The 19,993-nt window shown below is 33.7% G+C and overlaps 6 protein-coding genes across 7 annotated transcripts; 4 read left to right on the top strand and 2 right to left on the bottom strand.

Moving 5' to 3' along the window:
- Positions 1-822: 822 nt before the first annotated feature.
- Positions 823-4,729, top strand: AT1G28260 (Telomerase activating protein Est1). Of its 2 annotated transcripts, NM_202198.2 has the most exons (6): positions 823-1,043; positions 1,405-1,524; positions 1,606-2,106; positions 2,179-2,301; positions 2,390-2,571; positions 2,695-4,729. In NM_202198.2, the coding sequence occupies exons 2-6, from the start codon at positions 1,474-1,476 to the stop codon at positions 4,478-4,480; spliced, it is 2,643 nt and encodes an 880-aa protein (NP_973927.1). In that variant the 5' UTR covers positions 823-1,043; positions 1,405-1,473; the 3' UTR covers positions 4,481-4,729. The 2 variants fall into 2 exon arrangements, with proteins under 2 accessions (NP_973927.1, NP_174147.1); NM_102591.5 differs by having other exon boundaries at positions 823-1,524.
- AT1G28265 (uncharacterized protein) lies at positions 946-1,221 on the bottom strand (the record flags this gene model as incomplete). Its single annotated transcript, NM_001332807.1, has 1 exon — positions 946-1,221. The coding sequence occupies one exon, from the start codon at positions 1,219-1,221 to the stop codon at positions 946-948; it is 276 nt and encodes a 91-aa protein (NP_001322989.1).
- AT1G28250 (uncharacterized protein) lies at positions 4,677-6,009 on the bottom strand. Its single transcript, NM_102590.4, has 3 exons — positions 5,892-6,009; positions 5,649-5,806; positions 4,677-5,162 (listed from the first exon to the last, which is right to left on the bottom strand). Exons 1-3 carry the CDS (start codon positions 5,958-5,960, stop codon positions 5,081-5,083), a joined length of 309 nt encoding a protein of 102 aa, NP_564302.1. The 5' UTR covers positions 5,961-6,009; the 3' UTR covers positions 4,677-5,080.
- Positions 6,010-7,977: 1,968 nt separating this feature from the next.
- Positions 7,978-11,999, top strand: AT1G28240 (strawberry notch protein (DUF616)). Its single transcript, NM_102589.4, has 9 exons — positions 7,978-8,698; positions 8,966-9,223; positions 9,398-9,611; positions 9,688-9,797; positions 9,894-10,093; positions 10,452-10,555; positions 10,931-11,118; positions 11,207-11,406; positions 11,505-11,999. Exons 1-9 carry the CDS (start codon positions 8,458-8,460, stop codon positions 11,733-11,735), a joined length of 1,746 nt encoding a protein of 581 aa, NP_174145.1. The 5' UTR covers positions 7,978-8,457; the 3' UTR covers positions 11,736-11,999.
- A 3,477-nt stretch (positions 12,000-15,476) lies between these two features.
- On the top strand, positions 15,477-18,215 carry PUP1 (purine permease 1). Its single transcript, NM_102588.3, has 2 exons — positions 15,477-16,409; positions 17,694-18,215. Exons 1-2 carry the CDS (start codon positions 15,702-15,704, stop codon positions 18,054-18,056), a joined length of 1,071 nt encoding a protein of 356 aa, NP_174144.1. The 5' UTR covers positions 15,477-15,701; the 3' UTR covers positions 18,057-18,215.
- Positions 18,216-18,687: 472 nt separating this feature from the next.
- PUP3 (purine permease 3) lies at positions 18,688-19,965 on the top strand. The gene is made up of 2 exons (NM_102587.2): positions 18,688-19,511; positions 19,588-19,965. The coding sequence occupies exons 1-2, from the start codon at positions 18,822-18,824 to the stop codon at positions 19,951-19,953; spliced, it is 1,056 nt and encodes a 351-aa protein (NP_174143.1). The 5' UTR covers positions 18,688-18,821; the 3' UTR covers positions 19,954-19,965.
- Positions 19,966-19,993: the final 28 nt, after the last annotated feature.

The following is a 19,993-nucleotide window of genomic DNA, read 5'->3' as shown; positions in this document are numbered from 1 at the left end:
ATGGAGTTACGCAATTCATCAATATATTAAAAAAAATGTTATGTCCCACAATATATACACAAAGTGTATGTGTTTGAACCAGAGTCTATTCTCAATAAATGTTTTGTTTCAGTTTATTTCATATTAATAAGATTATCTATTTTGAAAGTTGGAAGGCGATGGTGCATGATCATATTAATAAGATTAACAGTTTTTTTGATAAAATATAATAAAATTAGCACTTGAATTTCATACAATTTTTAGAAAACACTCGGATAATCAAGGTATTTTTTATTTATTTTTTGGACAAAAAATCAAGGTATTCTTATTTACTATTTTCCACATCAATTTACAAATCCTCTTAAATATTTATTTTGTTATGTTTTTATAACTTTTTTGGGTCTTTGAACAAACTATTTTCTTCGATTAGGTTCAGCCGTTGATAAATTTATTTAATTTTCAGTCGTGATGATATATATTCAAATTCTGGTCAGACGAAATTTTCTTTTACTATTGAGTCTGAAAAATTCAACGGATGTTTTATTTTGAAAGATCACTATAAAGCTCATATTGATGCTTTTATAATTATAGGTATCATTACATAAATTAATTCGCATAGGATTACTATATCCCTAAAGTCATGACATAGTTAGGACTTTAGGATAAAGGAAGGTTTAGCTTAAACGTCAAGGAATATTAAGTAGTGGGTAACTTTTGTTTCCTCTAAACTTCTTTTTACATAGGATTAATATGCATTACATTGTTAAATTAAATTTAAGGAGAAAATGTAAAAAAATTAGTTTAGAGGAGAAACAAAGCAATAGGTGGGCGCACTTAGAAGAAGAAGAAGTGAGATAATGGATTAGATATGTATCCACCTATGCACCTCCATTTCTCCATGATCATGATCATCATCATCATTAATTCATCAACATCATCATCAGCTACCTTTCTAATTTGTCCGTTTCACAACTGAGCAATCTCTCTCTTCCATGTGACACACTTCCCTTGGCTTCTTCCTTCCCCTTTGTTGTTCCAATCTCCGTACGTCAAGGTTTCTTCTGGTAAAGTCTCTCTTCCTCTTCGTCTTTTCGTTTTCCATAAAGACTCAACTCTCTCCTTCGATTTTCTTCTTCCCCTCTCTACTCTGCTTCTCTGATTGTGATATCTCTTGTGTGTTCTTCTTTCTCTGTTTTTTCTTCCATTGTTGCTTTTGTCTCTGTACTTCTTGAATTTCATCATCTGGGTTTCATGGTTTTCACTCAAAGCTTGTGGCTTTGAGCTTATTCAGATTTCTTGTAGACCAAGCACTCTGCTTTATAATTGCCACAGTGTTCTGGTCCTGAATCTTTGCTTATGCCATCAATGAAATGCTCATCTTCTTCCTGTTTATGAGAAAATTCTGAATCTCTGTTAGTTTCTCAGGCTGCTTTTGTGCTCTGTCTTCAAATTTCGAACACTTGTCTGAGATATATTTGTCTGATTCCAAAGATCATGGAAGCTAATTCAGCTGATCAGAAACAAAAACCTAACTTTCTTGTTGAGGTAAAGCTTGTTTCTTTTGCTTAAAGAATCTTACTGTTTCTGTAGATGAACACACAATTGAATGATGTTTTTTATTCTCAGGTTAATAACATTGAGAAACAGCTATGGACATTAATCCATTCAAAGACTATATTGCATACCGATGTTTCAGAATTATACGCGAAAGCTGGTTCGACCTACGAGCAAATCTTTAAAAGCAATCTCCAACACGAAGAGCTTCAAGAAGTAGAGTTCTGTCTCTGGAAACTCCACTATAAACACATCGATGAGTTTCGTAAAGGCCTTAAAACAAATGATCATGCCAAGCATATGAAAGCATTCAAGTTGTTTCTGTCAAAAGCAGCTGAGTTTTACCAGAATCTGATTTCCAAAGTCAGAGGATATTACCACAGACTCTCCGAGGAATCAGGAGAGCAAAAAAGCAGATTCTTATGCCATCGTTTCTACATTTGTCTTGGAGATCTTCAAAGGTATCAAGAACAATATCTGAAAGCACATGAACATCCTAATTGGTCAACTGCAGCTACTTACTATCTTGAAGCTGCAAAATCTTGGCCTGATAGTGGAAATCCTCATAACCAGGTAACTAATTCTTCTTCCATTACTTTCTTTTGTCATTTGCCGTTTCTGAGTGGTTTTCTTACATTTGTGTAGCTAGCTGTATTGGCCACATATGTTAGTGATGAGTTATTGGCTCTGTATCACTGCGTAAGAAGCTTAGCTGTGAAAGAGCCTTTTCCTGGTGCTTCGAACAATCTTCTTTTGTTGTTTGAGAAGGTGATTGATCCACTGATACTTCTCTGTTATCTGCAATGAGATTGTCTTTGCCTTACATTGCTCAAAATGCTTGTTTCAACTACTACAGAACAGGTCATCTCCATTGCAGTCTCTGTCTACTGATGCAGAGTTTAACTACTTAAACCCATCAGAGAAAAAAGTTTCTGTGAAGGAACGAGATTTGTCAAAAGCAAAAGGAGAACTAGTTGCCGGAATTGATTTATGGCCCCTGGTTGTTCGAACAACTAGCTTCTTTTTCCTTAAATCCAGGTCAGTTTGGACTATGAGTAACATTTGACTGAAGTACAACATTATCTCCTCTTTTAGCTCAAGCTCTTGATGAGCCTTTCTCCAAAACTGTTCTTCTCTTCACTTCTCTCTGGTTTGTTTCAGTTTTGATGAGTTTGGTCGGGCATTTGCATCAACTATAAGAGAACTGGATGCAGCGTTTGCAGCAGATGATAGAAATCTAGAAGCCATGTTGGAGTCTTATCAATTTATGGACACGGCGAGAAAGGGACCTTATAAAATCCTCCAAATTGTTGCGGTTTTTATCTACATCTTCCACAATTTAGCAGAGGCTAATGGATCCGACATCGTGAAAGAGGAAGTTAAGCTAACAAATTTAGCATTAACTATGGTGTTTATCGTCATGGGGCGAGTTGTTGAGAGATGTTTGAAGACAACTCCCTTGGATTCTTGCCCTCTCTTACCTGCTCTACTTGTATTTCTAGACTACTTACCGTTTCTGCTTGACAAGGTAGAAGAAGAAGAAGAAGAATGCAGGTTTGATGAGAAGAGCAAGAGTGCAATATCTTACTTCTTTGGCAAACTCGTTGATATCTTGAACCAGTTAAAGGTGAAAGACAAAAACTGCCCTGCTAAAACGTTGTTAGCTCTCTGGGAAGATCATGAACTGAAGTCCTTGGCTCCTCTGGCTCCCATACATGCACTTTTGGATTTCTCAAGTAATATGGATCTTAGAGAGAGTTTTGATAGAGGGAAGGAGCTTCGTCTTCAACGGATTATTAGTTCAGCAATTGATATCACAACTAGGCAGAAGAAGGGTTCTCAAAAGTGGCTATTCTTTGACAATCAACGGACTCATTTCTACACAACTTCGGGTGAATTGCAAAGCAACGGAGAGCTCTTTCATGGAAATGGAGAGGGTAGAAACAGAAAATGCGTTACTATTGGACCAGTTGAAATCATTCCTTTGGAGAATGAAAGATCTGTTCCTGTAGAAGAGGAAGAAGTCATTCTTCTCAAGCCGCTCGTAAGGTGTCAATCTGCTCCAATATATTCTTCTGGCATTGCAGCAAAGCCACTTAGCTCTGATTGCACAACTTCAGGAAATCAAACAACTACATCCAATGACAGCCTAAGACGTACCTTATCACTCATTGGGTCTGAAAGTTTCAGCTTTACGCAAGGTCTTAAGGACACGGATCCACAACATTTGCATCTCGAAGAAGGCACTGTCTCAGGAAGACCTCCATCGCTGAGCGCGTGGGTGGTTGACAAGAACAAAGAGAAAGGACGACTCGGTTTAAGTAAACCAAACGGATTGGGCCCTATTGATGAAACAGGTCCTGTCTCAGCCTTTGATAGTCTCTCCATCAATAGCAGCACCGAGCATCCTGCGTCTTCCTATTCGCCTCCTACTCCGTCTGCTCCACTACTGCCTGAAGACGCTTCTTGGTTTCATAATGACGCTAGTACTAACAAAGCAGAGAGCTTCTATGATCAGACACGATATATGGAACTCCCCGGTATCATGAAGCCATACACAAACCCACCCTTTGTTGGGATTTCTTCTTCTGAATGGTTACGTCGGTACAGAGAAAGTAGGAATCTTGGACCAGCCTATTCCTATCAAGCTCAGGGAACAAACAATTTGAGAAACTTTATGGCTCATGGCTCTTCCAAGTTCAGTCTCTTAGCTAGGTACGGGACACCAAACGATTCTTCTCAAAACTCAACGTTTCACCCTCAGCTCTACATGGAAGACCATGAATCTAGAGGAGAGAAGCTCGGCAACGTTCAACAAAGCACAACAAATCCTTATGGCTTCAGTGACGATCCCGGACCGTTTCTTAGATTTCTGAGAGAAAAAGAGTGGCTGAATGAGAACGGTCAGAGGCTAAGAGGACCTCCTCCTGCATATATGAACAACTAAAGATGCGAGTGAGTGAGTTTTCAAGAAACTGTCCTAAGTTGACAAGTTGTGACAACTATAGTTATTTCTTCTCTCTTTGTGTACTGTTTCTCAAATTTTCACGAGAATGGAAAATCATATTAAGAGATGGTTTGGTTGTACATAAACAAACAAAGAGAAGAAACTTGAAAGTTTTTGAAACCATCAACTTCTTTGGTTTCTTGAGGAATGTATATGAGATTAGCCTTGAGACCATTATAAACAAGTGTAAGTATGAGAACAATCTTTATACAATAATAATCCTCTTTTTACATGGGAGGTATAAACTTAGTCTGGAATAGCTTCCTAAAAGCAGGTACAAACCAAAACAGAGAAACTAATGTTGGAGAATTGAGCAAATCAAATCCTGATCACGATGAAGGCTGTCTTCTCAAATCAAAGAAAGAAAACAACAAAAGACAGGAGAACTAAGGAAGAGTAATGAGAAAGTAAATGCTATGTACCAACAATAGAAACTGGATCTTCTTGTTGTACCAATCCAGTCCTCATATTTGCTTGATATATCTGTTGTTAACTGTTGTTCTGTTACACAAGCGTCTGCTTCTACCGGTGTGACCATGATCATTTGGTTTTATCATTCGGTAACAAATTCAGCTCCTGCATTTGTGTTTCCACTTGTACTAAGCCTGTCTGAGCAAGAAACCTACAGAAGAATAGGCATTGTAAGCAACTAAGCATCTAGTGAAGGTTAATACTTAATATACTCTTCAAGATGCATAAGTAAAACCCTATTAGAATCTTAGAAACCTTAGAGAACAGACAGGTAACAGTAAGATAACACAAAGATGTGATATTTTCTAAGGAAATACAAAACTATGAGAACTGAGAACCCTTATCTGATATCTAACTCAATAGCACAAAGATCATGATGAAGAATAACTCATTAAAACAATGCAACAGGAACACCTTCAGCTTCAAGATAACAGCAATGTAGAGAAATATGTTCGAATCCTTAAATTGAACAACTCAAGGATTGATCAACAACACAATAAGACACTGGAGAAAGTTTTGTATCAGATCTAATTACTTATTCGTCTAAAACCCTAGAAAGTAACGAAAAGTTTCAACAGGAATCAACACAGAAAAAGCTCAAACAAAATTGAGATAAGAGAAGCAAAAATTGACATACCAATTGAGGAGGATAAAGAGAGTAGATGCGATAACAATGAGAAAGCCAACATGAACAAGCAACATTGATTGGCCACTGGTGAAAGCTACAGAGAGCATGAAAGCTAGACATAGACCCAGTAGCAGAAACGCGAATCTCAATGTGTTCCATGTTGGACCCTGGACAAAATCACGATCCAAATTAGGGTTTTAACCAAACATCCACAAAGAGGTAACAAGAATTCGAAGAGAAATTAGTACAGACATTAACGCCTGGAGCTAGAGCTCCAAGGAAAACAGCTTCCGTTGACGAAATCTGAGATTTCTTCTCCATCTTTCTTCTTCTTCTTCTTCACAGAGAGTTCTTCTGGGACGAATCTGTTCCCGAAGAAAATATCAATTAAAACCGATAAGTAAACCGGTATATTCCGGTTTCGGTAATTGCAAGTGATTACTATTATCAGAATTTTGGTTTGATGTCAAATTGTCAATCCCATGTTTATATTGTTGACCATTGACTTTTTACGACAGACTCACCGAATACAGATCAGAATTAGCTACACATAGACGTCACATTAAACTTGTTCTGATGAATCTATCATCATAACGTGCTAAACCTACATAGAACGATTTTGAAACGAGACGAAATTAAAACCGACAAGTAGAAGTAATAGAGTGTCACGTTTGATTCCGGTTTAAGCTCTTTTATTACTGTTGGATCAATCAAATATACTGTCACGTTTTAGGTTCATCTAAAAATACAAACAAAAAAATGTCTTAAAGGCTTAGCACTAAAGACTCTCATTTCCCAACCGCAACCACCTATAAATGAAGTCATCTTTAAACGAAACTGGACAATGAGAGTATGTATTATGACTATGAGACTACAACCACAAGCAATGGCCATATAAATGCGAGCAATCAGGAAAATTGTCTTAATCAACCGATGTAACTTTTTTTCCTTCTAATTCTTTTGCTTAATGATATCATTTTTCTATATGCCAACAGAGATGGGATGAATGATGAATCCATCAACTTTTCTTATGATAAGGCACTATCTTTGGCTCTGTATTGGATTTGTAGCTCACTTTGCTTAGTTATATCCGTTTACCTAATCGTAATTTCATAGTATTTCTAAACCATTTTCTCTCTATTTGTTAGTTTTTTTTCGTTGATTATTTGTATTTATTAGTATATATGTTTTAATGTTTTATATAAGGTGAAATTCAGTTTACCATTTTATTATAAAATGTAAAGCTTTAATTAATTTACGATGCAGTATGTAATGATATATACAACACGAGAAATAATAATAGGCAAAATGTACGAAAAATTGTGACAAAAATATGTATAAGGAAAAAGAAGAGATATATAATGGGTTGATAAAAAAACAAAAATACTCACGTATGTTTTAAATTTTAGTGTTGTAACTGAACATTTTTTTTTAGTTTTCATTTTTTTTTAAAGAACACGTTTACCTTTTTTTACCAAACATCTACAAATCCATTCATTTATAATTTTCCATAATGAATAAAAATTTATATTTTAAATTTATATATCCTACTGACATACTCAATACTATTTTAGTATGCTTGTGTGGTCAAGACTATATAATGAGTTAAGACAGATCAGAGTTACTAGAAAAAAATAAACATCAATATTAGTAAGACAATATCATTTTATGTCAATATTATTAAGACTATATCATGTGCAAAAAAAATCAAGAACACATTAAAAGAGAAAATGAAAACTATATATTATAATGAAACGAATGTAGTAAACAAAAAAAAAACTAAACAATAGTACTATAATTTAGAGCGACAGATACGACCAATAATGACATGATTCATAAGTGGCTGCTAGGTAGAGATTAAATTAAACAAATGTTTCCGGTTCATTTAATTTTAAGAAATCTTAGTTGTCACAAACTCTATAATGATACATGAGTGTTTGGACAACAATAATAGCCTCTTAATTTTCTAAGCTTCTTAATTATATGTTAAAATTTTCCCCGCCCATCCAGTAACAAATCGCCAAGTGTAATACAAGATAATTTATTTTTAATTACATAGAAAGACAGAGATTTTCATTTTATAATCAAATTTATAACGTGCTTAAATTTTCGTTAATTTGTAAATTAGTAATACTCACTAGTCATATCAAAAGATTTGACTAACCAATTTTTTTTTTACAGACAATGTTTTTAATTTTGGATTTATATTAGGGCTTATTACATACATTAATTAACAATTTTTTGAATCAAGTTATAAAGAAATAAGACACAGACAAAAATTTTAAAAATGTAGAAATAGACAAAAATTGGATAGAAGAATTATCAAAATTGCCTTTTTGTTTTTGTTAACGCGGAATTATGTATTTTTTATTTATTTGTTTATTTCATCGTCCAAATTTTTGACAGTATTTTTTTGTTTGTTAGAGAAGGGCGAGAGAGAGTGACTTTTTTTGTTTGCCTTTGTTAATGGCTTGTGTGTGAGATTCATTGAATTTTTTGAAAATTCTGACGAATAAAAACCATATCTACCAATCACAAACCCTAGATTTTTGTTATCTTCTTCATCCGAAGATTCTCTTTGATCTGTGTCTCCTTCCTTCTGATTCTCCCATTTCATTTCATTGATTCTTTTGATTCGATTCTATTCGAGCTCAATTTTGTAGATCAGAACCCAGAATCGAATTTGGGATAACTTGAACAATATCCTTGGTAACTTGTTGATCTGAATTTGAGTGAAGAAGACATCGAATTCAAGTTTGGTGTGGGAGATTTTTTTTAATGGAGTGATGATGATTTAAAGGGGAAGGTAAAGGGAACGATGACTGGATTGGGTGTTCGATCCAGTAGCTATGGTTCCTTGGAGAAGACGGGACTTAACGGCGTCGTTTTACCTATCCAGATCACTACCACGACGCGTACCAAACCATCTAAGATGCAGAAAGATAGAGAAGGTATTGTACATTGGATCTGCAAATTCGCTGGTCGTAAGAAGGTTGGCATGTTGCTTCTCTTCTTAATCTCCGCCGTCGTCTTCCTTCGCGTCCTTTACGTCGGAAAAGGTAAATCGATTCTCGACGATTTTGGGTACTCATGGTAGTTTAGCTTGTGGATTTAGTTTCTAAGTTGGGATAACTATTGGTTCAGCTGAATAATTTTAGTATGCTTTTGTGTACCAATGTGTTTGTTTTGGATTAGAATTGTGGAACCAAATGTTGTGTAGAGTGGTGATCATAATGCTACTTAGAGCTAGAATGTATTTGATTTGAAGTTTATGAACAATCAGGCTTGAGATGGTTGTGAATGTTCTTTTGGTTTTTTGTAACTAGGTGAAGATAGTCAGGAAGGTCAAGGTCCTCCGAGTCTTCATTTCAATGGCAGTTCAGGCGTAAATTATTCAAATATGTTACAAACAAATGAAGAGCTAAACATGAATATTGGAAATATATCGTTCAAGGCAAAAGAAGTTATTGTGTTCCCTCCTCCTCCTATACATTTTCTTGGTTATTCGCTTCCTCAAGGTCATCCTTGTAACAGTTTCACTTTACCTCCCCCACCAGCAGACAGGAAAAGAACAGGACCACGCCGTAAGATATTTAGTCTTGATTTCTGATTTCTTCCCATTTTTCTGTTTCTTTTCTGAGATCACTACAAGATTGTTGTTGTGAATTGTTGTTGTGATGGTTGAAAAGATCTGAGATTTACTGCTGTATAGATGTTTTGTAAGAGTATTGGTTTGTTTGCCTGGTTTTTGATTTCAGCATGCCCGGTATGTTACCTTCCAGTAGAAGAAGCAGTTGCCTTGATGCCAAATGCCCCATCATTTTCCCCTGTTCTTAAGAACTTAACGTATATATATGAAGAACCGTTAAACAGAGAGACAGAGTTTGGAGGGTCAGATTTTGGTGGTTATCCTACTTTGAAACATAGGAATGATTCTTTTGACATTAAAGAAACAATGAGTGTACATTGTGGGTGAGTATCTTTGTGGCCTTGGTTTACTTCCCCTGTCTTCTTTTTTTCGAATTTGTGTTGATGATTGTTCCATCAGGTTTGTCAAAGGACCTCAACCTGGTCGAAATACAGGATTTGACATTGATGAGGCAGATCTTCTTGAAATGAAGCAGTGTCGTGGGATAGTTGTTGCTTCAGCAGTATTTGGTAGTGTTTTGCATGATCCTTTTCTGTTTTGTAGTCAATCAATCCACTCCCATTTCTGCGTGTTTCTAATATTAGAATCTCTCTATCATTTTTCAGATGCTTTTGATGATGTAAAAGCCCCACAAAATATCAGTAAATATGCGGAGGAAACAGTTTGCTTCTACATGTTTGTTGATGAAGAGACTGAATCAATTTTGAAGAGAGAACGAGGCCTTGATGGCAATAAGAAAGTAGGGATATGGAGAGTTGTTGTTGTTCATAATCTCCCCTATTCAGATGGAAGGCGCAATGGAAAGGTAAATACACCTATCTTTCAGATAAGAAAGTTTATGGAAGATATTATGCACGAAGTTAGTCCAAACTGAAACATGAACTTAATGACGTGCTAGATAGTTCCCCTTATTATTACAGTCTTTCTCCAAAAGTACTGTACCCACACTGCTGTAACAACATCCTTTTGCTTTAGATCAGGCTTGAAGTTGTTACTACTAATTGGAGAGCAAAAAGTTCTTCTTCATAGAAACCCAAGAAAATCAGATTTGAATATACAACATAGATCTCACGGGTCACGGCACATGGCTGATTCCAAAATGGACAGAGTAAAGAGAGAGAATATAAATGCCATTGATATGCTGATGCTTTGTTCTCTTGTAGGTGCCCAAGCTTCTTGTCCATAGGATGTTTCCAAATGCTCGCTATTCTTTATGGATTGACGGAAAACTAGAACTTGTCGTCGATCCATATCAAATTCTTGAAAGGTGAGGCCTATCATATTTTTTCTCAGTGTAAGATGAATCCCAAGAAAACTCTAGTGATATGCTGTATGTAGTGTTCCCAATATTCCACTGCAACCATTTTCAATTGTGGTGGCTATGCAGCTTCCAGCATTTACCAAACACCAACCATTCCTCTAATCATATTAGTGAATTCTTGTGGTAGGAATCTGCTAGTTCCACCCCTTTTTTCTTCTTAGGTGAATTTCCTTAAGCAGCTAGCTATACGTACTTAACATTCAAGTACGTTAAAAATATTCAGTTGTTTCAGATAAGTTAACGGTTTGAGTTTAGAAGGCCTTAAGCTTGGTGGTTATGTTTCTGGACTGCAGCAATTTAACTGACATCTCTTCTCATCAGATTCTTGTGGAGGAAAAATGCTACTTTTGCTATTTCTAGACATTACAAACGATTTGATGTCTTAGTGGAAGCCGAAGCAAATAAAGCTGCTGGTAAATATGATAATGCTTCTATCGACTTTCAAGTGGATTTTTACAAGAACGAAGGGTTAACCCCTTATTCTGTCGCAAAGCTCCCAATCACAAGCGGTATGTCTCTTTAGCTTATTCTGTCTAAAATCCCCTTTTCGGGATCAAACACTAATAATATAGACAACTATATGGTTGGGCTATGCAGACGTACCCGAGGGTTGTGTCATTTTAAGAGAGCATGTTCCCATAAGCAACCTCTTCACTTGTCTTTGGTTCAACGAAGTTGACCGATTCACTTCTAGAGATCAAATCAGTTTCTCAACAGTAAGAGATAAGATCGCAGCAAAAACAAACTGGACAGTAAGCATGTTCCTTGATTGTGAAAGACGCAATTTTGTAGTTCAGGTGATTTTTTCGTCTCATGCTGACTTAGCCTAAAAGTAGAGTTAGTAAAAAGATCCTGACTCTATCATTACCCGTTTGTATCGAACTCTCAAATGCAGAGATATCACCGAGCAGAACAAGAAAGATTTGCAAGGCAACGACCTCCGGTGCCTAATTTTCCTCCTCCACCACCTTCGCCGCCTCCACCAGTTTTAATCAGCAGCGATTTGCCTAGAAAAATGTCAAGTGGAAGAGCAACGCCGCCTAGAAGACGAGGAAGAGACAGACGGTCTGGTCAAAGGGGTCACAGGAAAGCTAACTTGCCAGTAAGATTACCAGATTCAGCTTAAGAGTTGGCGTCCGTCTTCTTCTTCTTCTTCATGGTCACTCTCATCACCAACATCACATTCCAATTTTACCACACAGTATGTTTATTTTTTTTGTTTCTCTATTTGATTCTAAGGATTCAAAATCAATTTTTTAATGTATATATATACACGAACATTTTGTACTTGGATAATAAATTATAGTTTCGAATTTTTGAAGTTCAAAATCTACCAAAGAGACCATCGGAGTTTGGTTCTGATTGTAATCCATCAACTTCTTACAAATTATCGAAGTCTCTTGTTATACTTTCTTTTTTTTGGTCATACAAATGTAAAAGAATTTATATTGGATATTTATACTTTAATAGCTCAGTGTTTAATTTATTTCTTTGAAGAACTTAATTTTTAGAATTTATGGTCATGTGACTCATGTGCGTATGCTGCACCAATTATGTCTCGTAGTAGACGATCTTGAATTTATGATATTGGCTTGAATGCATTATGCATATATCTACCACTATGTCAATTCATTAGAATTCATTGAACTTTTCTTTCTGGGCCATGATTATAGGTTCCATCATAAAGAGAAATCGACTTGTTGGTAATCAATAACGACCATTTTTCTTTTCTGTTGTTGATAAATAATAGGAGTATAATTATGTTTGGGTTATTTACGTACACATGTGTCTCACATAACACATCGGGTCAAAATCAATATCGCCAGTCATGTTTTCAACACTGGAATAAAGTCAGCATGGAACTCACATCAATTTGGAGAGGAAAGATATTTTCTCTGACTCAACGTTGATAAGTATATCTAAAGTCACTCTTTACTTGGCTTATTATGAACTAACACCACCATTCTTGACTTGGTCTTAAAGCTATAATAATAATGTAACATACTAACATATACTTCAATATTCTAAAATGCACTCACATCTTATGATATTTCATGCGAGTATTACAATATATCAACCCACTATGAGATTCCCTAAGACTATTACTACTGAATATACCTAAGACCCACATCTTATGGTATGCACTCAGAACCGACTATATCTAAACCAAAACAAGAGAAGCTTTGAGTAATTTGCGGCCGAAATAGGTCTATATATTGTATAGGCCGCTACATCCTACTATATTATTTGGGAAGTACATTTTAAATGTAACCTTAATTTTTGTAAGTAATTACATAGGTATGCCATTAGAAATAAAATTTAAAGAGTAAATTAATTTATCTCTTTAAGTCAAATACTAATTTAATTAATTAAATTTAATTAAAAAACGAAATACATTATTAATTTCCAAAAATAATAACCAATCAAAATTAACATATAAGATTTGATATATAAATTTCAATTAATTTAATTTAATTAGAAAAAACAAAATACATTATTAATTTCCGAAAAAGTAACCAATTAAAATCAACAAAGTAGATTTGATATCTAAATTATCATATTAATTTTTTATTAATTATTATAGTTCACTTCTCATCTTTATATGATTCTATTTTTTTGAAAAAATAAAATCATCATTATAAAAAAAGAATTAGATTTTTCGCATATGCCATAATTTGAATTTTTAAAAACGAATATAAATTGTTCAATACATGAAAAAATATTATAACGGGTGAAAAATAGATTTAAAAAAACTTTCTACTGAGTAACATGTCATAATTTGAAATATTTATATTCAATTTCATACATATTATATTGAAAATTTATAATCTTATATACTACAATAATTAATAACATATTAGATTTTTTTATGTGTATGATGTGATTCAATTTTTAATACAAGGTGGAAAATCCTATAATTTACGGGTTTAGATCGATATTAATACAAGATGGTATACTACAGGTAAAACTCTTAAATTAACAATCAAACTATAAATGTATAATCTTAAACACTAAACAATATAGATAATATCAACAAAACATATACAACTCACAGTTTACTATACATTTATAATCAAATAAAATAATATCAAATATTTTTAAATCATCTTTACAGTAAAAGTTTTTAGTTTAACTAAAATATAAGCGTACATGCGGTATACTGCAGGTTAATATCTAGATTATAGGGCTTATTGGATCTAAAAACGGGTCATCAAAGATTTCCTAAACTGAAGCAAAATATTCTGAATATTCGAATATCTATCTGTTACCAAATTATAAACAAATAAGTTCGTAAAACAATTTAATAATTTTATATACGAAATCAATTAAATCTTAATCACATAAAAATTAGCACAAAAAAAATATTCAACAATTAAAAAATTATCAAATCTCTGTGTTATATAAGTTTTGATACTATATTTGAATAAAGTGTAATATACCTTTTTAATTTGTATTCTTTAACTAATAAAAACTAACTAATATATTTGCTAATCTTATACCTATCAAAACCGACTATCGTTTATTATCTCTATAATATTTTTACAAGACTTTTTTTTGGTGGATTTAAGTAAAAGTGCATTCGGGTTATAAGGTACATTCCCGTAATAAATAAATATAGTGCACTCCTATGTTATTAGCTAAAATGTTTAGATTATAATTCATAGTCATATCATTAATAAAATAAATGGCTTTTTTGTAAGACGGATTTGGAGGGACGGGTTTTTGAATAAACATTAATAAAAAAGTAAAATATAATTAATCCACCGTTTCAATACGGGTTAAATCTTTAATTTATTATTTTTTAAGACCACTGATATTAAACATATCAAATCATCCAAATTTAGAAAAGATTATATAAAACCAAAAATGTTATGTGGTATGTATAATGTTACTATATATAAAATTAAATTATAAAATATAAATGTATTAGAGAATGATACAATTTGCAAAACTTTTATATATAAAAAATAATTCTTAAAATTTTAAAATTACTACTTTAAAATTATCACGGGACGGGTAAAGAAATTACAGAACAGATTTTATTTTGGAATTGGGTTATATGGTGGATGTATTTGAATCAATATTTAAAAAATTTTAAAATATTATTAATATGCTGTTTTAATAGGGGTTAAAACTTCAGTTTTTTAACAATTGTCTCATTGATTCGTGATATAGCGTTACTTAACAACAATTATAAACTGTAAAATGTAAATATTTTATAAAAATAAAATTTGCAACTTTTAATATATATTACTTTTACAAAATAAATCGTTCCGCGGTATACCGCGGGTTAAAATCTAATTTGTTGATGTATTTAGTATCCTAGCGGGTAGAAACCTTGTTAAATATAGTGGTGTAGAAACCATAAATTGAATCACTTCTTTCAAGCCAACGACTGACTACGCGAGTTCAACAATGGAGCTATAAAAACAAAACAACTAGTTGCAACAAATAATAATCAAGTCTACAAACAAAATAGCTTAAGTCAGCATTCCATGTATTAAAGCATATGACAAAATGATTGATTACAATAGTCCGTAAACGAAGACAAATGGATACTAAAGATAAATTTCTAATCAAGATAACTTTTCTATAACAATATCCTCATCTAAAGATAAAACCAAGTATAAAGATATTTCTCTTAAATCACGTCTGTTTTTTCTTCTCGAAATTTTGTTTTCTTGCTTTTTATACACACAACGAAAATTTAGCGTAACACAGAGAGACGATTTGTTTTTTTCTATCTCCACAATTCAACTCTTTCTTTTGTCATACTCAATGTATGTAGAGCAGAAAATAACACGTCTCTTTTTTTATCACGATAAAACAAAGGACCATCCTTAGTTGGAAATTCAAACCCTAGTAGTAAGTATAACGTTTTAAAATCGCAAACGCGCCCGCTATGTTATGTCCCACCGTTTTAATTTCCCAACTTCCTTGACAATGTATCACACGATCCAAAACCACAAACAAACAAAACACACACAAAATGAAAAACATATAATTGCTCATTGACCCCTCAAGCTGATGAGAAATATCATCAAAAAGGCCAAAACAGAGGACAACAAAAACAGCAAGCAGCAAGAAGAAGATGAAGAATGGTTTGATAATCATAAACTGTATTATCCTCACTATAGGAACATGTGGAGGTCCTTTGTTAACTCGTCTCTACTTCACCAATGGCGGAAAACGAATCTGGTTCATGAGCTTCCTATCAACCGCTGGTTTTCCAATCATCCTCATCCCTCTCTTGGTCTCCTTCCTCAGCCGTCGCCGCAGCAACCGCAACCCTAACAACGCGGAAAACAAGCGGAAAACAAAGCTCTTCCTCATGGAAACTCCTCTGTTTATCGCCTCCATTGTCATAGGGTTGCTCACAGGACTTGACAACTACTTATATTCTTACGGATTAGCATATCTGCCAGTTTCAACTTCATCGCTCATAATCGGAACTCAACTAGCTTTCAACGCTCTCTTCGCTTTCTTGTTAGTCAAGCAAAAGTTCACTCCGTTCTCCATAAACGCCGTCGTTTTGTTGACGGTTGGTATCGGGATCCTTGCGTTACACAGTGATGGAGACAAACCGGCTAAGGAGAGCAAGAAAGAGTATGTGGTTGGGTTCTTGATGACTGTGGTTGCAGCTCTTCTCTATGCTTTTATATTACCGCTCGTTGAGCTAACTTACAAGAAAGCTCGTCAAGAAATCACTTTCCCACTTGTGCTTGAGATTCAGATGGTCATGTGCCTTGCTGCTACTTTTTTCTGTGTCATTGGCATGTTCATCGTTGGAGATTTTAAGGTAAGAAATTTACAGTTTTTTTCACGTTGTGTTTTTAGTATAAGAGAGAGTATCATGGGATGATCTTGATAAAAAAAATATTATGCAGATTTTGATGAAGACTTTAGCTGAGTTTTTGGATTCTCTATTTTTAATGTTTTTCTAAATTATATAGTTTTTTTGTTCATTTTATGATAGAGGCCAAAATTTAGTCTGGATTCCCAAGAAATGAGGAATACTAAGATTTGTTCTTTTGTATTATTAATGGAGAAAATCCATGGAAACAATTATATATATAGAAATTATTTCAGAATCATTGGTACTAGACTATACTAGTCAACCAAGATATATTGGTATCTGTATTTAAACATTTTCTAAATACATATGGATATTATAGAATATTTAACAATTTTAATATAGATTTCCTGGTTATAATAAAATATGTGATTTTATGTAATATTTGTCTTCCTGATCTTTTATTAAAAACAAATATTATATAAAATACAAGATAAAGGTTTGAGCAATTTATAAAATATTTAACAATTTCAATAAGGTTTTATGTAATACTAGGTAATCACCCGCGCTACGCTGCGGTATTTTCAGATTTTTTGTATCGTATAATTTAAATATAATTTTTAATTATCTAATCATTTACTTATGTAATAAGTAATTATTCTTAGTATTAAAATATATTTTTTCTAACAACATTCTCAACAATGCATTATACACACAATTCCTAAACAATGTTCATCTTAAACTAATTAAATAGAGGGTAATACTGGAATTCTCGAAACCTAAGAATTTGATGATTAAATTTCTTACATACTCTTCACCCTCGGCGATTTATTATATAGATATATAACAATATGCAAACTATTCAAACTATTAACTAATCCATGACTACTATACACTCATAATTTGAGTTAAGATTACAGAAAAAAATCTTCTGAGTATGAGAAAACCAATAAAATTATTTTATTGAACAACATGTAATAACAAAATAAATTTAGTATTAGTACAATTAAATATGTAAAATTAAATAATAAATACATCATTAATCTATAAATTAAAAGTTGAAAGCTTACATTAATTATTATGTGGACACATGGCACATGTTAAAGTGATGATGTGTCAATCATATGGAGAGAGTTGGCCAACTTTCATATATATGATTTGTCTTCCTTATCTTTTATTAGAAACATTATTTAAAAATTGTTCAAACCTTTATCCTGTATTTCCATATCTATTTAAAATTATGATTAAACTTGAGAATCAACTAAAATCATCATCATACATGTTTTGTAGGTGATAGCAAGAGAAGCAAGAGAGTTCAAGATTGGAGGATCAGTGTTTTACTATGCATTGATAGTGATCACAGGAATAATATGGCAAGGTTTCTTCTTAGGAGCCATAGGGATTGTGTTTTGTGCATCATCACTAGCTTCTGGTGTTCTGATAAGTGTTCTGCTTCCGGTGACTGAAGTTTTCGCCGTCGTTTGTTTCCGGGAGAAGTTTCAGGCAGAGAAAGGTGTCTCTCTACTTCTTTCTCTTTGGGGATTTGTCTCTTACTTCTACGGCGAGTTTAAATCCGGCAAGAAAGTTGTTGATAAACCTCAACCGCCGGAGACAGAACTGCCTATTCTTCCTGTTAGTGATTATGTTGCTTAATTTCTATAACTCTATAGGATTATAACAGAGCATTACTGTTATGTTTTGTTCCTAATATTATGTGTGATTGTGTGTTTTGTTATTGTTCTTGTGTATAAGTATGAATAAATTTGAAAGATATTGAGCTATTTGATAAATGCAAATTTTAATACACTTGTAGTAGAAATAGAATGATAATGATAAGTAAAAGATAGGATATTTCGTATTTGATAAAATCACATCCTATTTATCGATTTTATAAAATAAACATTTCACACTTTTAATTTAAGATTAATATAATTTATCTATTTAATATAAAAATTTGTATATAAATCAAAGAACTAATATAGAAAGAAGAAGAGAAAACAAAAGAGATAGAGTCAAAGAACCAATTAACCATCCTTAAAATCTTCTAATTATAGAGAGAATTATGAACTGAAAATCTTAATGTCATTGCACTAAATTTAGAAAGAAATAAATCCAATAATCAAAACTGTAGAATTTGATGGAAACGTAAATTAATATGAGAGATATGATATTATCTGGTCTATAAGATAATTACTACGTTTTTTATACGAAATTAAACAGTTAGCAAAATTTATGGGTATAAAATAGGAAAAGTCATGTTTTAGCCATTGAAGCCTCGTTAGGTAAAAAGAAACACAAAGATCTATCACGACAGAATCTAAAACCGGACCAAATTTGTTCCAAAACACAGCAACACCAAACCTTATAACTAACTCCTTCGACCACCAACCTTCATTATCCACAAGAAATCAGACAAGAATGGTGAAGGCTCTTGTGATCATAAACTGCATAATTCTAGCCATAGGAAACTGTGGAGGTCCTTTGATTATGCGTCTCTACTTCAACAATGGCGGTAAAAGGATTTGGTTCTCTACGTTTCTTGAAACTGCAGGCTTTCCTGTTATCTTCATTCCTCTGCTCTTCTCTTACATTACCCGGCGCAGAAGCAACAATGTGGGTGATAGTACAAGTTTCTTTCTTATCAAACCGCGTCTTCTTATCGCCGCTGTTATTGTAGGCATTCTCTCAGGGTTTGATAACTACTTGTATGCATATGGTATAGCTTATCTTCCAGTTTCTACAGCTGCTCTTATCATTGCTTCACAGTTAGCTTTTATAGCTATCTTCTCATTCTTCATGGTTAAACATAAGTTCACTCCTTTTACCATCAATGCTGTTGTGTTGTTGACTGTTGGTGCTGCGGTTTTGGGAATGCATACCGAAACTGATAAGCCAGTTCATGAGACTCACAAGCAGTACATAACTGGTTTCTTGATTACTGTAGCAGCAGCTGTTATGTATGCTTTCATCTTGCCATTAGTGGAACTTGCTTACCAGAAAGCTAAGCAAACCATGAGCTATACCCTTGTGCTCGAGTTCCAGTTGATTTTGTGTCTCCTTGCTTCTATTGTCAGCGTCATCGGTATGTTCATCGCTGGTGATTTCAAGGTTAGTCACTCTTTTGAATCTGAAAACATACAAAAGAGTTTTTAACAGAGACTTGAGCCCTTTACTGTTTTTGCAGGCCTTACCAAAAGAAGCAAGAGAGTTCAAGCTTGGAGAGGCATTGTTCTATGTGGTGGCTGTGTTTTCAGCCATCATATGGCAAGGCTTCTTCTTGGGAGCCATTGGATTAATCTTCTCCACATCGTCTCTCGTCTCGGGTATTATGATATCAGTGCTTTTGCCAATTACAGAGGTTTTAGCTGTTATATTCTACCATGAAAAGTTTCAAGCTGAGAAGGGACTTTCTCTTGCTCTCTCCCTTTGGGGCTTTGTCTCTTACTTTTATGGTGAGATAAAGTCTGGCGAGGATAAAAGGAGAATTCAGCAGGAGGAGAGTCAGGAGACAGAACAATCTTCTTTGTCAAGACCCATAAGTGAGTGTTAAAACTCAACGAAGCATGGCTTTTCGTTTAAAGACATCATAG

This window comes from Arabidopsis thaliana, assembly GCF_000001735.4.
Source record: "Arabidopsis thaliana chromosome 1 sequence".
In the NCBI taxonomy this organism is placed as follows: Eukaryota; Viridiplantae; Streptophyta; class Magnoliopsida; order Brassicales; family Brassicaceae; genus Arabidopsis; species Arabidopsis thaliana.
Note: the sequence above shows the minus strand (reverse complement) of the source record. Positions and strands in the feature narration are given on the sequence as shown.